This window comes from Panthera leo, chromosome C1, assembly GCF_018350215.1.
Source record: "Panthera leo isolate Ple1 chromosome C1, P.leo_Ple1_pat1.1, whole genome shotgun sequence".
NCBI lineage: Eukaryota > Metazoa > Chordata > Mammalia > Carnivora > Felidae > Panthera > Panthera leo.
Window position 1 is genome coordinate 24665382 of NC_056686.1, and position 14942 is coordinate 24680323.

Consider the following 14942-nt stretch of genomic DNA (forward strand, 5'->3'; position numbering starts at 1 on the left):
CAAGAGTCGGACGCTTAACCGAGTGAGCCACTGAGGTGCCCCAGCAGTTTTTTAAGGGCATCTTAGATTAATTGAAATACAGTGTCTTTTTTTTTTTTTTTTAAAGATTTTATTTTTAAGTAATTCTACACCCGAAATGGAGATCAAATTCACAACCCTGAGACCAAGAGTTGCATGCTCCATGGGCTGAGCCAGCCAGGTACCCCTGAAATACAGGATCTTTGTATTCCCACTTTTGTTTGGTTTCTGGCCACTGAGTATTCTTGACTAATTTTTCAATCGACTGATCTGAAGCATTCAGGAAATGTAAAAAATATTTTATCCACCATTTTTTAGTTGATTTCAGCAGTAAGGCTGGTCAGAGTACCCAGTGTGACAGACTGCTGGAAACAAAAGTCCTCATCCGCATCTCAAACACTCTTACAGTTTTTCTGTCCATCTCTCTAGGCTGTATTCTAGGCGAATCTCTAGTTTTCTCTTCAACTTTATTCAGTCTAGAGTTGATGCCTTCTATTGAAGGCTGGTTTGTGGGGCTTTTTTGCTTTTTTAAAGTTTATTTATTTATAATCTCAACATCCAACATGGGGCTTCAACTCATGACCCCAAAATAAAGAGTCACCTGCTCTTCTGCCTGAGCCAGTCAGGTGCCCCTGTGGGGTTTTTTGTTTTGGTTTGGTTTGGCTTTAATGACTAATTTTTACATTTCTAAGATTTCTAAATGATTCTTTTTATTTCTATATATTCATTTTCATTTCTGCCTCTGTTTTATAATTTCCTTTTTAAAAATGGGTGTTATTCCTTAGCATGTTAGATCTATGTCTTTTTGTTAATATCACAGATAGAACACTCAAAAATGGTGGGCAGCTTGGTTTAATTCTTGGTATGCTTATATTCTAATCTCCATAGGCCTGAAGTTTGATAAAAGTCCCTAAAGACCCAGGCAGGTGACTAATAGTGCCCCCATTCCCTGGCTCTACTCTCCTTGATAGGTAGGGATGGGAATAGGAAAAGGGGAAAAGCATTCCTTTATGCTTTGGCTTTAAGTAGTAAGCCTGGTTTGTCCCCACTGCCAGCTTCCTGCCTGGAGCCCAGCAAACCTGTAACTTCAGCCCAACTCACCAATTTGCATTTCAATTCTGTTTCTCTTACCACAGAGATGTTTGGCTTGTTTTTGAACCTGGCTATGTCCTTTGTTTTTGTTTTTTTTTTTAATGTTTTTATCATTGCTGTTGTCTGGAACAGAGGGAGTGCATCAAAGTGCACACTTACAAAGCCATCTTTCTTTGAAGTCACTTTTGTATATATAAAAAGATCAAGTGACTTTGAAGCAAGGTAGCTTTATTTATTTATCCCATCTCCTCCTACCCCAAATTCTGTTCAATTCTAGAATAAAAACCTTGCCTGAATCCTTCACCGTTATGATCCCGGTACCTAGAACAGAGTCTGGCATATAGTAAGAACTCAATAAGTGTTTGCATGACTCCTTCCTTCACCTTCTTCAGGTCTTGGTCTAATATCTTCTTATCATAGAAGTCTTCCCTAACCACTCTATTCAAACAGAAACCCCCCACTCCCCAAGAACTTTCTCTCCCCCACTCACCTGCTTTGCAGCACCTATCACCATCTGACACACTATATATACGTTACTCGTTCATTTGTTGTCTTTGGCTGTATCCCCTTGCTTAAACGTAAGGCCCGTTAAGATAGGGGTTTTTGTTTTAGTTTACTTCTGTACACCCAGGACCCAGAACAGGGCTTCCCATCTAATAAGTGCTTCCTAAATATCTGTAGAATAAATGTAAAAATAAATGGAATCTCAGGCGCTCTACTGAAACTGTGGATTCAAACATCTGTGTACGTTAGAGTGTTATGTGCCTTATTTGAAACTTTAAATGTTCAAAGTGAGGAAGGATAAAGAAAATTATGATCAATGAAGTAAAAAGAGAAATGAACTTGTAAGCAAGAGATCCAGGCTCACATCCTGGCTCTTCTACTTACTGAAAGTATAAACTTGAGAAAGTTAAATCTGAATGTGTTTCCTTATCTGTGAAATAGGACATAGCAATGCTTACCTTAAAAAGTTGTTCTAGGGTGCCTGGGTGGCTCAGTTGGTTAAGTGCCCGACTTCGGCTCAGGTCATGATCTCACGGTTCATGAATTCGAGCCCCACGTCAGGCTCTGTGCTGACAGCTTCGAGCCTGGAGCCTGCTTTGGATTCTATGTCTCCCTCTCTCTCTGCCCCTCCCCTGCTCACACTCTGTGTCTCTCTCTCTCTCAAAAATAAATAAACATTAAAAAAATTAAAAAAAAAAAAAAAAAAAAGTTGTTCTAAGGGTTCACATGCAAAAGTGACCAGTAGAGTGATACATAGCTTAATTGAGGTTTTAAAAATTAAAAAAAAATATGGAGATTATGAGGCGGCATGGAGAAATGACTTAGGAAATTACTTAAGTTAAAAATATTAGGACAGAAAAATTGTATCTTTGCTAATATTACAAGTATGAATAAAATTGATAAAAGTATGAAGCAGTAAAAATTGTTGGGGAGGTGAGAAACAAGTGAAATATTTTTCTTTCACATTTATTTTATCATTATTTGCTAAGGCTGGAGGCTGGAAGGAAAAAGGGAGGCTGAATTGTTTATCAATTCATCACTCCTCCATATGCTGGGAGCCCAGCAAGGCCAAGGACTCTGCTTTGGTTACATTTGTATCTCCAGCAAAATGGATAGTACACAGGCCTTCACAAGTCAGTACATTTTTGATGGATGAGTTAAGAGGACAAAGAGTATAAATTTTTTAATGGCTTTTAATTGGTAGGGCCAAAGCACTGCTAATCCAAATTTATAGAGTGCCTGGACTCCACAGGACCTGTAATTAGCTAGAAGCATGAGAGCCACAAGGAGGGTGGATGATCCAGAACTTACTTGCTGAGCTGGTAATCAGTGCCTTTGACGAACCTGAGCTTCTCCAAGGGCACACCAATGCTCTCCAGCATTGCCTTGATCACATTCTCATAGTAGCTGGTTCGGAGTTCTAGAAGTTCCCATGGGGCTTTCATGTTATCCAGGTAAGCGTGAAGGTCCGCAAACAGAATTGTTACCTGGACATAACAGATGAGGGACCGCCAAAATGTGATTCTGTCCAAGTCCCTCCAAACACCCCTCTTTCCCCTGCCCTTGTTAAATCTCTTTCTTGGCCATTCCCCAGGGAACTCCTTGATTTATAACCTTACTTCTTACCTCACATCCTGCTTTCAGGAAGTCTGCAATCTTAGACATAGGCACGAAGTAAGCCACGTGTGGCTTGCCTGTGGTTGCTGTTCCCCAATAAACTTTAAGCTCCCGCTCCTTGAGTATCTCCTTCAGCTTGTCTTCCCCCAGAACCTCCTGTTGTGGAAGCAGAAGAGCTGGTTTAATGCTGGTGCCCCACCTTGCTCATCCTTTACCCTGTGGCAAGGAAAACAGAAGCATGTGTCATTGGGGGGGGGGGTCTAAGCTCAGAGCCAGCAGGGAGGTCCAGCCATGCTCTCAGTGTCAAGTGACAGTCAACCTAAGTTGGTGCTGTTGCCAGTGAAATGCCACCATGTTAGAAAACTGGACACGTCCCTACCTGCATGATCCCTTGCATCTACTCTAACTCATGTTCCTTCCTTTCATCGTCAACTTCTTGAAATAGTTGTCTCTTCTTCTGGTCTTTATCCCATGTTGCTAAATTCAATGAAAACTTTTTAGTCCTCATTCCCTCCCGGAACACTCTCCTCTTTTGGTCCTCCCCTATTTTATTCTCTTAGTTGTCCTCCTACTTCTTTGGCTGATGGCTCAGATTTCTTGGCAGCGGTTCTTCTTCCTAATCATTAAATATTAGCAATCCTGGGGCACCTGGGTGGCTCAGTCAGTTAAGTGTCTCATTTCAGCTCAGGTCATGATCTCATGGTTCATGAGTTCGAGCTCTGCTTTGGGCTCTGTGCTGATAGCTCTGAGCCTGGAACCTACTTCGGATTCTGTGCCTCCCTCGCTTTCTGCCCCTCCCCTGCTCGCGTGAGTGTGTGTGTGCGCGCGTGCGCTCTCTCTCTCTCTCAAAAATAAACATTGGAAAAAAATTTTAAAAAAATTAGCAATCCTCGCAGCCCTATCTCTTCTCTTCTTACTCTACATTCTCCCTAACTGATCCCTTTCGAGTTGCTTCAGTTACTACTCATGAGCTAGTAACGACCAAATTTTCTGCTCATACCCATATATAGAACAGTGTACTTGTTATCAACCCAGTTAATTCAAACTCAGCATGTTCAAAATTAACCTCATGCTCTCAACTTCCCACCTCACTCCCCACCCATCCTTTTCATTTATAGTTTCACCCCAGCGCAGTAAATGGTAACTATCATTCACCAAGTTGCCTAAGTTACCCCAAAGCTCCTAAATCCTCCTCCTCTCTGCCTCCATCGAACTTCCCTGGTCTAGGCCATCAGCTCATACCAGGACTATTGTAAATAGCTTTCTAACAGCTTGCTCTCTCCAGCCCATGTTCCAGAAAGCAGCCAGAGAGATCTTTAAAACTCAAAACTTGATTAACTTGTTCACCTATTTAGATACTGTAATGATTTCCTTTTGCCCTAAGACAGTATTGGAAAAATCCTTATAGGTCAATATGCTGCTAATAAAAGAGATCTTAGTGTCTCTTCAAGGGATGGTTTGGGGAGGCTGTTGGAAGCCATGAAAGACAAAAACTGTTTTGCTGGTTTGAATCACCTGTTAGCAGGACTTATTAAAATCCTGTTTCAAGGTGGCTGGATGGTGGCTCCTGCATTCTCCAAGCCCCTGACTATTTGGACACTTGGACAGTTCTTGCCACAAGGTCATATTACTTACTCTTGAAAACCTGAGTGAGTCATTGCCATTAGCTCTATTTATGCTTTGTCCCCAACCAGTATTGTTTTGTGGAAAGAGACTAGGACAAACGATCTGGCTAAGAGGAAGCATGCAAAAATTACCGATTGAGATCAAGTTACGAGTAGAAAGAACCCAAATGTCCACCAACTGACGAATGGAGAAACAAAATGTGATATATCCACATAATGAAATATTTCTCAGCCGTAATAAGAAAATTCTGATAGGTGTGACAACATGGATGAACTCTGAAAACATGCTAAGTGAAAGAAATGAGACATAAAAAGCCACATATTACATGATCCCATTCATATGGAATGTCCAGAATAGGCAAATTAGAGACGTAAAGTAGATTAGTGTTTCCCTATGGCTGCAGGGAGTGAGAAATGGGCAGTGATTGCCAGTGGGTACAGGTTTTATCTCGGTGATGAAAAAGTTCTGGAATCAGTGGTGATAATTGTACAACCTTGTGACTATACTAAAACCCACTGAATAGTATACTTTAAAAGAATGAATTTTATGGTCTGTGAATTGTATCTCAAAAAAGGTAAAAAACCCCCAAACTGTGGCCGAACCAATGTATCACTGCTCTTAGAATAAACTCCAATTTTAAGCATAACTTGCAAGGCCTTCATAACCTGGGTCCTCCTTACCCCTTCTCAACAAACAAGTAAAATATATAGTACGTCAGATGGTGATAAGTTATATGGAGAAACAACAAAGAAAAAAGCTAGAACAAGAGATGAGACAGTTCTGGTGGTAGGGGGTTTGTTATTTAAATGAAGTGGTCAGGAGAGGCCTTCCTGATAATGTGACAATAGTCAGAGGCCTGAAGGAGGTAAAGAAATGAGCAATATAAATATTTATTAAGGGTTTGATCTGCACTTTGCTTATTCTACTCCTGCGAATTTAGCCTTCTCTCTGAACCAGTGTTCTTTCTCCCCTCTGGGTCTTGACCCGGGTTCCTACCTAAAATGCTCCCCGCCCCGACCCATCCTTCTTCTGGTTAACTTCTACTCCCGCAGTTCCTGGAAACAGCAGGAACAGATGTGGAGTGAAGTGATTTGCATCGCCAAGGCGCAGTTCAGAGATCACTTCCTCAGCCTTCCCTGACACTCCCCCAGCCCTCTCCCCTAAATTCCTCCCAAAGCTCCACGGATAGGACTTGGCAGTCCTTGTTTCAACTGTAAGTGCCTGAATTATGGGTTATTCTTAACGTCTGATTCCCTCCAGACAAGCCCCGGGAGGGCAGGGCCCTGACGTATCGCCTGGCACATAATAGGGTGGGTGGGGTGGCAGTCCTAGATTCAAAGCTTGGCTCAATACAAGGTGACTGCACACAGGTGAGCCCACTGTCATTTCTGTGGGACCCAGATGACTGCTGCTTGACTGAACGACTGACCGACCAACCAGCAGGCTCTCTGAATTGCCTCGGTGCGGAGGCCCCGACCCCACACAGTTAGGACCCTGTAGTGGCACTCAGGGTCACGGGACCTCGAGCCCCCAGTCCTTGACAGCGCATTTCCAACCCCGAGGCCCTACCTGCAGGTTCCGGGTGATAAGGTGCAGCTTCTCTTCAGGGCTCGGAGCGTCCCCCATGGCACCGTCGCCCCTGCTTCCCGCGCTCAGGCCGGCACCGCGCCGCTTCCTCGGTCGCCGCCGCCGCCGCGTGCCGGGAAGTGGCACGCGGGCCCAGTTAGGTTGCATCAGCTGAGCTCGTCGCTCGGCTTGCTCGGCCTGGACCCTTCGCCAGAGAGCGGCCAGGGAGGAGTCAGGAGCAGCTGAGAGTCGAGCGGGTCGATGAGACGAGAAGGGGAGGAGCCAGTAGGCAGGATAGGCGGTACGGGGGCGGGGTCGCCGCGCCTGCGCGGGGCACAACCCCCTGAGGGGCGGGGCGGATTCCTGCCAATCACTGCCTGTTTGCCCTCCCCCTTGCGCTGGCCCGGTTGGCTAGGGGTGGGGGAGGTCGGGGAGGGGGCGATAAAATGGCGCAGGGGGCGGAGTGAGGCGCAGTCGTTCGCACAGGCTTCGGCCCCGCTTCCGGAGGTGAAGAGCAGGAGGGATGAAGGGGTCAGCGTTCCCGGCTGGGAGGGGGGATGGGGGCGCCTGTTGCTTCTCCAGGGGGCCGTACATGTCTGTCCACCCTGTTGAAGGGTTGGGAGGCCTTCGCCCTGCTGGGAAAGGGCTCGTTGTCGTTCCTGAGGTGATGGCGGCGGGAGGGGGAGTGTCCCTGCGCCCCACCTCCACGTCGGCTGGCGACAGATGCCCCTCACCCTGCTGAGGAAGAGGGAGGCTTGTTGGGTCACCTGCGAGACGGAGAGCGCCGTCCGTCTCCCTGCCCAGTGGGGGTGGGAGGATGGGTGTGTTAGGTGGGTTGGGGGTGCTGCTGCTCTATGCCCCACTTGGGGGGCTGTTGCTAGGGAGAAGATCGTGGTCTTACAGCAGCGCCTTAAGGGCGGAGGAGAGGATGACCCACCCCTAGGGCTGGCGGGGCCTGGGTCCCGCGGAAGTGTGGGTGTGGGTGGTCACTATCAGGGTGAGGGGTGCACCACCGAGGCCTGCGGGGGAGGTCGGTTTGGCCCCTCCGGGGGGAGGGGCGCGGAGCAAGCCCGCGCTTCTCCCGCCTTCCACCGGGAGGCGGGAGTTTCTTGGTGTTTTCGGGGGAGGGAAGAAGGGAAGAGAGAAGGCCCAGCCCCAAGGGCGATGCTGTGCTGGGGCCGTTGCATTCGTAAGGAAGAGCAGGGGGAGCCCAAGTAGTGTCCTACGAAGGGTGGACTTGGGCCCGGAGGGGTTCTCGGGACTGGTGGTGTTACCAGTTCTTTCTTGGGCGGAGGGAGGGCAGTTGGCACCGCAGCGGGGGCCCCTGAGAAGGGAAAGAAGTGATTGCATTGCTCACCTGCTGCCCCACCCTGATCTCCAGTTTCTTCTGGATTTGTTAGAGGCTGCGATCTTTGGCAATCCTGCCTAAATTAGTTTAAAAACATTTTCTTCTAAAGAAGACACCTGTTGCTGCATTTTTTTAATATTTAGTTTTTATGCCCCTGTGGGATGAGAGTCCTGGAATCCATATCTAGTGAAATGTTAACCTAAAGCAGAGATTTCCAGCCCTAGGTTGTTTTTCTGTCCTACGGTGTTTCCAGTTACTTCAAAGGAAGTTGCAGAATTCTTACAGATAATTTCAGTTCACTTTGATTTTGTTTAAATGTTATGCCCATTTTATAGAGCGATAAAGCCTAGTGAGTGTCTTTTGTGCTTCGTGCCTCACATGTATTGCATATGGGAAAGGTTGGAAATCAAAGGCATGTCCCTTGGAAATATTCTTTGCTCTTGGCCATAGCTTGGTAATGGTCTTGGTTTTAGAACCTTGAAAGAGGGATATGGGGTTGTGTCTGGTGTTGCAGTTTTAGTGGCCTGAATAAAATAAGGCTTTGTGCTTTAAGGCAATAGGTTTTCTTAGGTACGATAAAAATAGAAAGGGAACCAGTTTCTGAGGTTGCAGCTAGGTGGTTAGAGAACAGAGCGAGGGGGTGGTAAACTGAAGTGTGAAGAGGGGGTGGACAGGTGAGAGAGACATGGAAGGACAGAATAGGGTCACAGAAGGGATGGGGAGCAGAGGAATAAGAGACAGACTTGGAGATGGGAAAAATACTCTCCCTTAAAAATAAAGAGATCTCATTTTAGGTGGCAGTTACAAAGCAAGTGCCAAGAAAGTCAGGTAATGGTAGAATGGCAGACAGAGAAGTACTAAGGCCGTCTTGTGGAACTTCATTTTAGAACTTAATTTTATCTGAGTTTTTTTTTTTCCCCACCTCTTGCAAATTCATTAAATACCAACTTTCATTAGTATAGGGCTTTTAGGTTTAGAGTGCTTTCATAAACATCCCCTCATTTGATCTTCATAATCGGTGTTTGAAGTTAACAGTGTATAATTATCCCCCATTTTTCAGATGAGTGTTCTCCTCTGTATTGAGGTTCAGAGACTTTCAGTGACTTGCAGAGGTCTCTGAATTTTAGTGCAGTTCCTCTATACAAGACACTTTAGTAACCATTAATTTGCAGGATTTGCCTGATATTTCAGACGTGCACACAGCCTGGTCTTTAATTAATTCAGTGGCAATATGGTTGAATGCTGGGTTAAACTAGAAGAGATTAGAGTATACTGGATAATTTCTTAACAAGCAAGGACCTAGGGGGAGTTCTCTATTAGATTAGCACTCTTTCCTACCATTTCTATGCTTCCTTAAGATTCTCTAGGGGTCAGGGAGGTGATGATGTGGGATGAAATGAAACTATAGCCACTACTTATTTAGCTTTTCCATTGTGCTTCTATTGTGCTAAGTGCTCTATGTTCACGGTCTCATTTAATTCTGGCAACAACACTATGAGGTAGCTACTGTGATGGTCTCTATTGTACAGAAGAGGACATTTGAAACTTCAGAATGTAATCATTGTCTTTCTCCACTGGCTTCTTAATTTAGAAATATTTTTATTCAATATTTTAAGCATATGAAATTTGTAGGAAGTAACAAAATAATACCATTATGCACACCATTCAGCTTTATCTTTCTTATTGATGTAGGCAAGCTGAATCTGAGGACTCAGAGGGGTCTGAGGCTCAAGAGAGTCCTTGGCTTAGTTCAGGATAGAAATCAAATGTGAGCCAGGAGGAAGTGAGAACAGAGTTCATTGAATAGTGTAAGTGAGAGAGTATAGCAGATGGAGTGTCTGGGAGACTTGGAAAAGGAAAAGTGAGTCTCTCTGTCACTTGGGGTTATGAGTTTATATTGGAAGGGGGTCCAGGGTGCATGTTCTTTCAAGAACCCAACGTAGCCTCTGATCAAAAGTGAGTGTCAGGAGAACAATAGGTGTTATTCCATAAATTACCAAAGGGAGGGGGTATTGATGCCAGTGTTGGCCAAGGTTTGGAGCTAATGTCCTGGAACATGTTTGGGATCCAGTTGTCTTAGATGTTATCAGGTGTTTCAGGGCCTAGGATGGAACTTAGAGGAATGATTAACTTTCTTGCCTCCCCCTTGGAATGGGAACATAGCTTCCTTTATTTTACTTTCATTATGTTGCCATATTTTTTTAAGTAGTTTCTACACACCCAACATGGGGCTCGAATTCATGACCCCAAGATCAAGAGTCTCAAGGTCTACTGACTGAGCCAGCCAGGCACCCTTCGCCATATTTCTTGGAGGTCTTTTTGTTATTTATTTATTTATTTATCTATCTATTTATTTTTTAAGAAGTAAAACATTACAGATAGAATTGAAGGTACTCATGCCCCCTTGACCTTCCTCTTCCCTCTCTACCACCAGAAGTAACCACTATCCTGAATTTTGTGCTTCCTAGTCCCATGCATATTTTTATAATTTAATGATATATGTGTGTATCCATACACTATCTGGTATTGTTTCTTTAACAAATTGCAAGGAAAAAAAGATGGGGAACCTATAGATTAAAATATAAAACATGTCAGCCAATGGCAGTGTGTGGACTTATATGGAAACCGATTTTTTTCAATCTTAAAAAATAAGACATTTATAAAATAATTGGAAACCTGAACCATGTATTTTATGATAAGGAATTCCTGTTAGTTAACAGATGAAATGATGTGATGCCTGGGATTTGCTTCAAAAGAATCCAGTAAAGGGGGGAAGTGGATGAGACAAGATTTACTATGGGCTGATAGTTGTTGGGGCTGAGTGGTGGATCTATGAGAGTTTGTTATACTGCTGTGATTTTTGTATATGTTTTAAGTTATGTATAATAAAAAGAATTTTTAATGAGGAAATAAAATTGTGGAGAGAATGATTTGTGCAAGTTAAAAATTATCTGTATATTGTATTGTTTTGCATAATTTTGCTCCCAAACCTATTGGAACATTCTCTGAAAGAAACTCAGAAGAGCCAGCTCTGTGCTTCTGGATGTCATGTAGTATAGGGATTGATGTTTTCAGTTCTTGTGAAGGATATTGATCCTATGTGTGCACAGTAAAGTTTGCCAATAACCATGATTTTCTTCCAGTGAGGTTTAGCTGCATTCAGGAGTATTTCTCATGTTCTTCTATTCTACCTGGGAAGTCCGGGGAAGCCTGTGTTTAATAAAGTGGCTTAAGTTATTTTTGCTGAGGGATTAAAAGCCCTCTTCAGTATCTTTATCTTTCATAGTATGTTAGAGAGTGTGAAATTGGAAAGCTCTGCCATTTGCTGACTGACCCTGGGCAAATCTCTGACAGGGGTAGCAGAAGAAAGCATTACCTTTGGAATTGGATCTGGGTTTAGATCCTTGTTCTAGCATTACTAGCTCTGTGTGCTTGGTTAAGTTACTTCCTGCCATTTTTTTTTTTTTTTTTTTTTTAAGATTTTATTTTTTAATCTCTGCACCCAGCATAGGGCTGGAACTCACGACCCTGAGATCAGGAGCCACATGCTTTACAGACTAAGCCATCCAGGCACCCCTCTTAATGCTTCTTAACCTGAGTTTCCTAAGAGTGAACATTTATTGAACTCTTCATTTGGGCAAGCCAACTGCTTGAACTAGACCTTTTGGAAGAAGTTTGAATGAGAATGGAGATAGTGGCTTAGAAAGGGCTTCTCAGAAATAAAGCTGCTTAACCCGGTGCCTATGATACTTGTGCTTTACACCTACAAACTTTACATCTAAACTTTTTCTTACTGCTGCCTAAAGAAATAATATAAAATAACCCAGTCACTGTGCAGAGAAATTACTTTTTCTTCATAGAGGCACCTGTTTCAGTGCCTGCAGTGCCTGGAACTCTCTCACAACAATGCTGGAATATTGGTAAAATAAGATAAAAAGTCTCAGCAGCCCTAAGTTTAAATGCAACAGAAAGCTTAGTTTATTTGGTAAGGTCTATATTGCAGAGTTATGTTGAGTTAAATTAGAAGTCGTAAAATGTGTCTCGTAGTGACTGGTTTATAATAGGTACTTAATATTTCTTTTTGTCCCATCTCATTTATAAGATGGGTAAGTTTAAGTTCCTTCTTTAAATTTTTTTAAATTTATTTTACCCCTAGTTTTGTTGAGATACAGTTGACATATAGCACTGTATTAGTTTAAGGCATACAACATAATGATGTATGTACATAATACTAAATGATTACCACAGTAAGAGTAGTTAACACATACCAACTCACATAGTTATAAATTTTTCCTTGTGATGAGAACTTTTAAGATCTGTCTCAAGCAACTTTCAAATATAAAAATACAGTATGGTTAACTATAGTCAATATGTTATACATTATATAAATCCTTTCTAATGCTAGTGTTCTGTAATACCTCTCTTTTTCTTCTCTTTCTCTAGTACTTTATTATTCATACCATTTTATATTTTCTGATATTAGTGCATAACTTTCAATGTTGTCTTCCTACCAAGGTAGGAAACTGTATCTTTGTTTTTAAGAAGTCATATAGAAACATGTCTTGCTCAGTATTGTGTGATGACAGTAGCTCAGAGAATGGTTTTCTGAAAGAGTGCATGAACTAAAGCTAAAATTCAGAGTGTGAAGGAAAAGTGGGGTGGGGGAAATCACAGTTAAAAGGCTAGCAGGGAGTTTTCGAAATTATTTGAGTTTAGTGTATAAGCATTTCTTAATAGCTTCTCAGATGTTGACGTGATGTGTGAAATACAAGCTTTCATTACCTTTACCATCTAGAAAATAATTTCGATTAAGTCCATCACTGTGTAAAAGCTAGGTTTTGATTACATCAGTAATATACAAATATTCAAGTAGAATAGTTGACATTATTCAGAATGACACTGAAGTCTTCCCTTGAGATCTCTTGGTCCCATCATAGGTTATAACAGTCATCAGTTTTATATTTTTCTGGATCTGTTCTTTGCATTTATATATAAACTGAAAATGAGACGTTGGTATGTGTGATCATGATGAACTTCTAGATCTTGGTGGAATCTTAGACATTGCCTAGTCTGCCTTCCCACCCCTTTCCCATTTTATAAATGAGACAAATCCAGGGATTTAGTGACTTGCCCAAATTATTACAGCTGGTTAGTGACAGAACCAGGACTATAAGCAAGGTCTCAAGACTCCCAAGCCAGTATTCATCTTACGGGAGCAAATGATAATTCTCAAGAAAGAACAAATTGTTGGGAGGAACAAAACTAGTTCCTTAGTTGCATAATTTTCCCTCTAAAGATTTTTCTTTGATGTTCTTGACTCAAAATCCAACTTTCTGGTATTTAAAAAAAATCAAGATCAAAATTAATAGGTGGAGCACCTTAAAGCATAATACAGTTGACTTTGTAATTAGCAGAGTTGAAAGTGATGAGAAGATCCTCTAATTTTCTTTGTGCCTGCAGGAAGGTGGGAGTCAATCATTTTGACAAGTCTCCTGAAAGGAACAGCTAGCAGGAGCTGAAACCTTTTTCCATTTGGTCTCGTGGCAAAGAGATCACGCCAGCAGCTCCACACAGTATGGAAGACAATTCTTGTATTCTTAAAGTTTTTTTTTAAACTTTAAAAGTTATACGTGTTTGTTTTTTCAAAGTGTAAATTGAAAGTCCAAGCATTTTACACAGTATGTATTTGTTTTCCTTCTACATTGTGGATATTATTCCATGCTAGTATATAGTGATCTATTTCATTGTGTTTTTAAATAGTTGTAAAGTATCCCATAGAATGAGTGTACCATGATTCCACTAAATAGTTCCGGTCATGGACATTAAGGTTCTCTCCAATATTTGGCTATTTTGAATAATTCTGCTTTGAACATCCTTATAAATGTATCGATGTGCATTTGTATAGGTACTACTGTAGGAAAAATTGCCAGAAGTAAAATTGTGGGGTCAAATGGTATTGCAAATTACTCTCCACAAAATATTGTGCTGACTTAATACTCTTATTCTGATTGTGAGAGCGCTTGTTTCCTACATCCTTACCAACTTAGATATTGTGACATCTTAATTTTTACTATTTTGTTAGGAAAAAAAGCATGTCACTGTTCGAATGTGTATTTCCATGATTCTGGTAAGGTTAAATATCTTAAAATTCTTTCTCATGTTCTAAGTCATGGTGCAAAGAATTTGAAATATTAGGATACTACCACTCTATAAAACAGAAGTTGATATAGGGATTTCCTGTACCTCGGTGAAACTGTTTCTTATTTTTCCAGATATGACGTGCTCACTAGTCTCCTCTGAACAGTCTTCTGGGACTTCTCTCTTGCCTAAAGACAATGCCCCATTTTCATGGGGTTCCTCGGATGAGGATGGATTGGATGACTCCTTGCTGGATCTGTCTGAGGGAGAAGAAGATGATGGCCATTTCAGTTTCACAGAGGAAGATATTCAGGAGCTCTTGAAGGATGATGACCTATCAAATGAGCACTTTTCTTGGGGAGGAGGGTTGCTTAAAGATGACAGCAGTCACGTTGAGAAGGGAGGGAAAGGGGATCAAATTCTATTTGATACTTCCCAAGAGAAAAATTCATCATACACCTTGGGACCAGTAGCTGAGACCCCTGGCCTCTTAAAACTACCTCAACTAAGTACATCAGTTGGTCATGGCCCAACTCCTACTAAACCGTTAAACAGACACTTTGCACTAGAAAAGAATCTTGTAAAAGTAACAGTTGCACCATTTAATCCAACAGTTTGTGATGCTGTGCTTGATAAGGACAAGACTGATTTATCCAAAGATCTTGAAAAGCCCTCCTCCCTTGGGGAAGAGATGAGAGAAGATGGTCTTAGCCCAAATGAGAGCAAACTCTGCACTGAGTCTGAAGGGATCAGTCCCAATAATTCTGCTTGGGATATGCCCCCGCTCTCTTCTCCAGACAGTAACTTTCAGCAAACTGTGTCTGATAAAAATATGCCTGACAGTAAGAAACCTACACCTGTATTCTCTCAGATCTTGGACAATTCAGAGACTCCTCATTTGGGGTCATCCTGGAAAAATGGATCACATAAATCAAATTGTGAAATGACGTTTCCAGTTGTTTCCAGTTCATCAAACAAAGTACGTATATTTTTTCAAGGTAAAGAGAAAAATTATTTTCATTCACAAGCTGTA

The 14942-nt window shown here is 42.2% G+C and overlaps 2 protein-coding genes across 9 annotated transcripts in view; one reads left to right on the forward strand and one right to left on the reverse strand.

Annotated features, from left to right (window-relative positions):
• Nucleotides 1-6711, reverse strand: part of YARS1 (tyrosyl-tRNA synthetase 1) — a 28547-nt gene extending 21836 nt beyond the window's left edge. The window contains exons 1-3 of one of the 3 annotated variants that reach the window (XM_042954131.1): nucleotides 6427-6711; nucleotides 3241-3387; nucleotides 2926-3101 (exon numbers count right to left, since the gene is read on the reverse strand). In XM_042954131.1, the coding sequence (XP_042810065.1) occupies nucleotides 2926-3101; nucleotides 3241-3387; nucleotides 6427-6591 (488 nt within the window). In that variant the 5' untranslated portion in view covers nucleotides 6592-6711. Of the gene's footprint in view, nucleotides 1-2925; nucleotides 3102-3240; nucleotides 3448-3610; nucleotides 3862-6426 lie in introns of those variants that run through there. The other 2 variants (XM_042954133.1, XM_042954132.1) reach the window with 2 other exon arrangements.
• The window catches only part of LOC122228798 (S100P binding protein), a 35622-nt gene continuing 26872 nt past the window's right edge, over nucleotides 6193-14942 (forward strand). Inside the window, exons 1-3 of one of the 6 annotated variants that reach the window (XM_042954137.1) lie at nucleotides 6193-6227; nucleotides 13232-13449; nucleotides 14044-14888. In XM_042954137.1, coding sequence (XP_042810071.1) covers nucleotides 14046-14888 — 843 coding nt within the window. In that variant the 5' untranslated portion in view covers nucleotides 6193-6227; nucleotides 13232-13449; nucleotides 14044-14045. The other 5 variants (XM_042954135.1, XM_042954134.1, XM_042954138.1 and 2 more) reach the window with 5 other exon arrangements.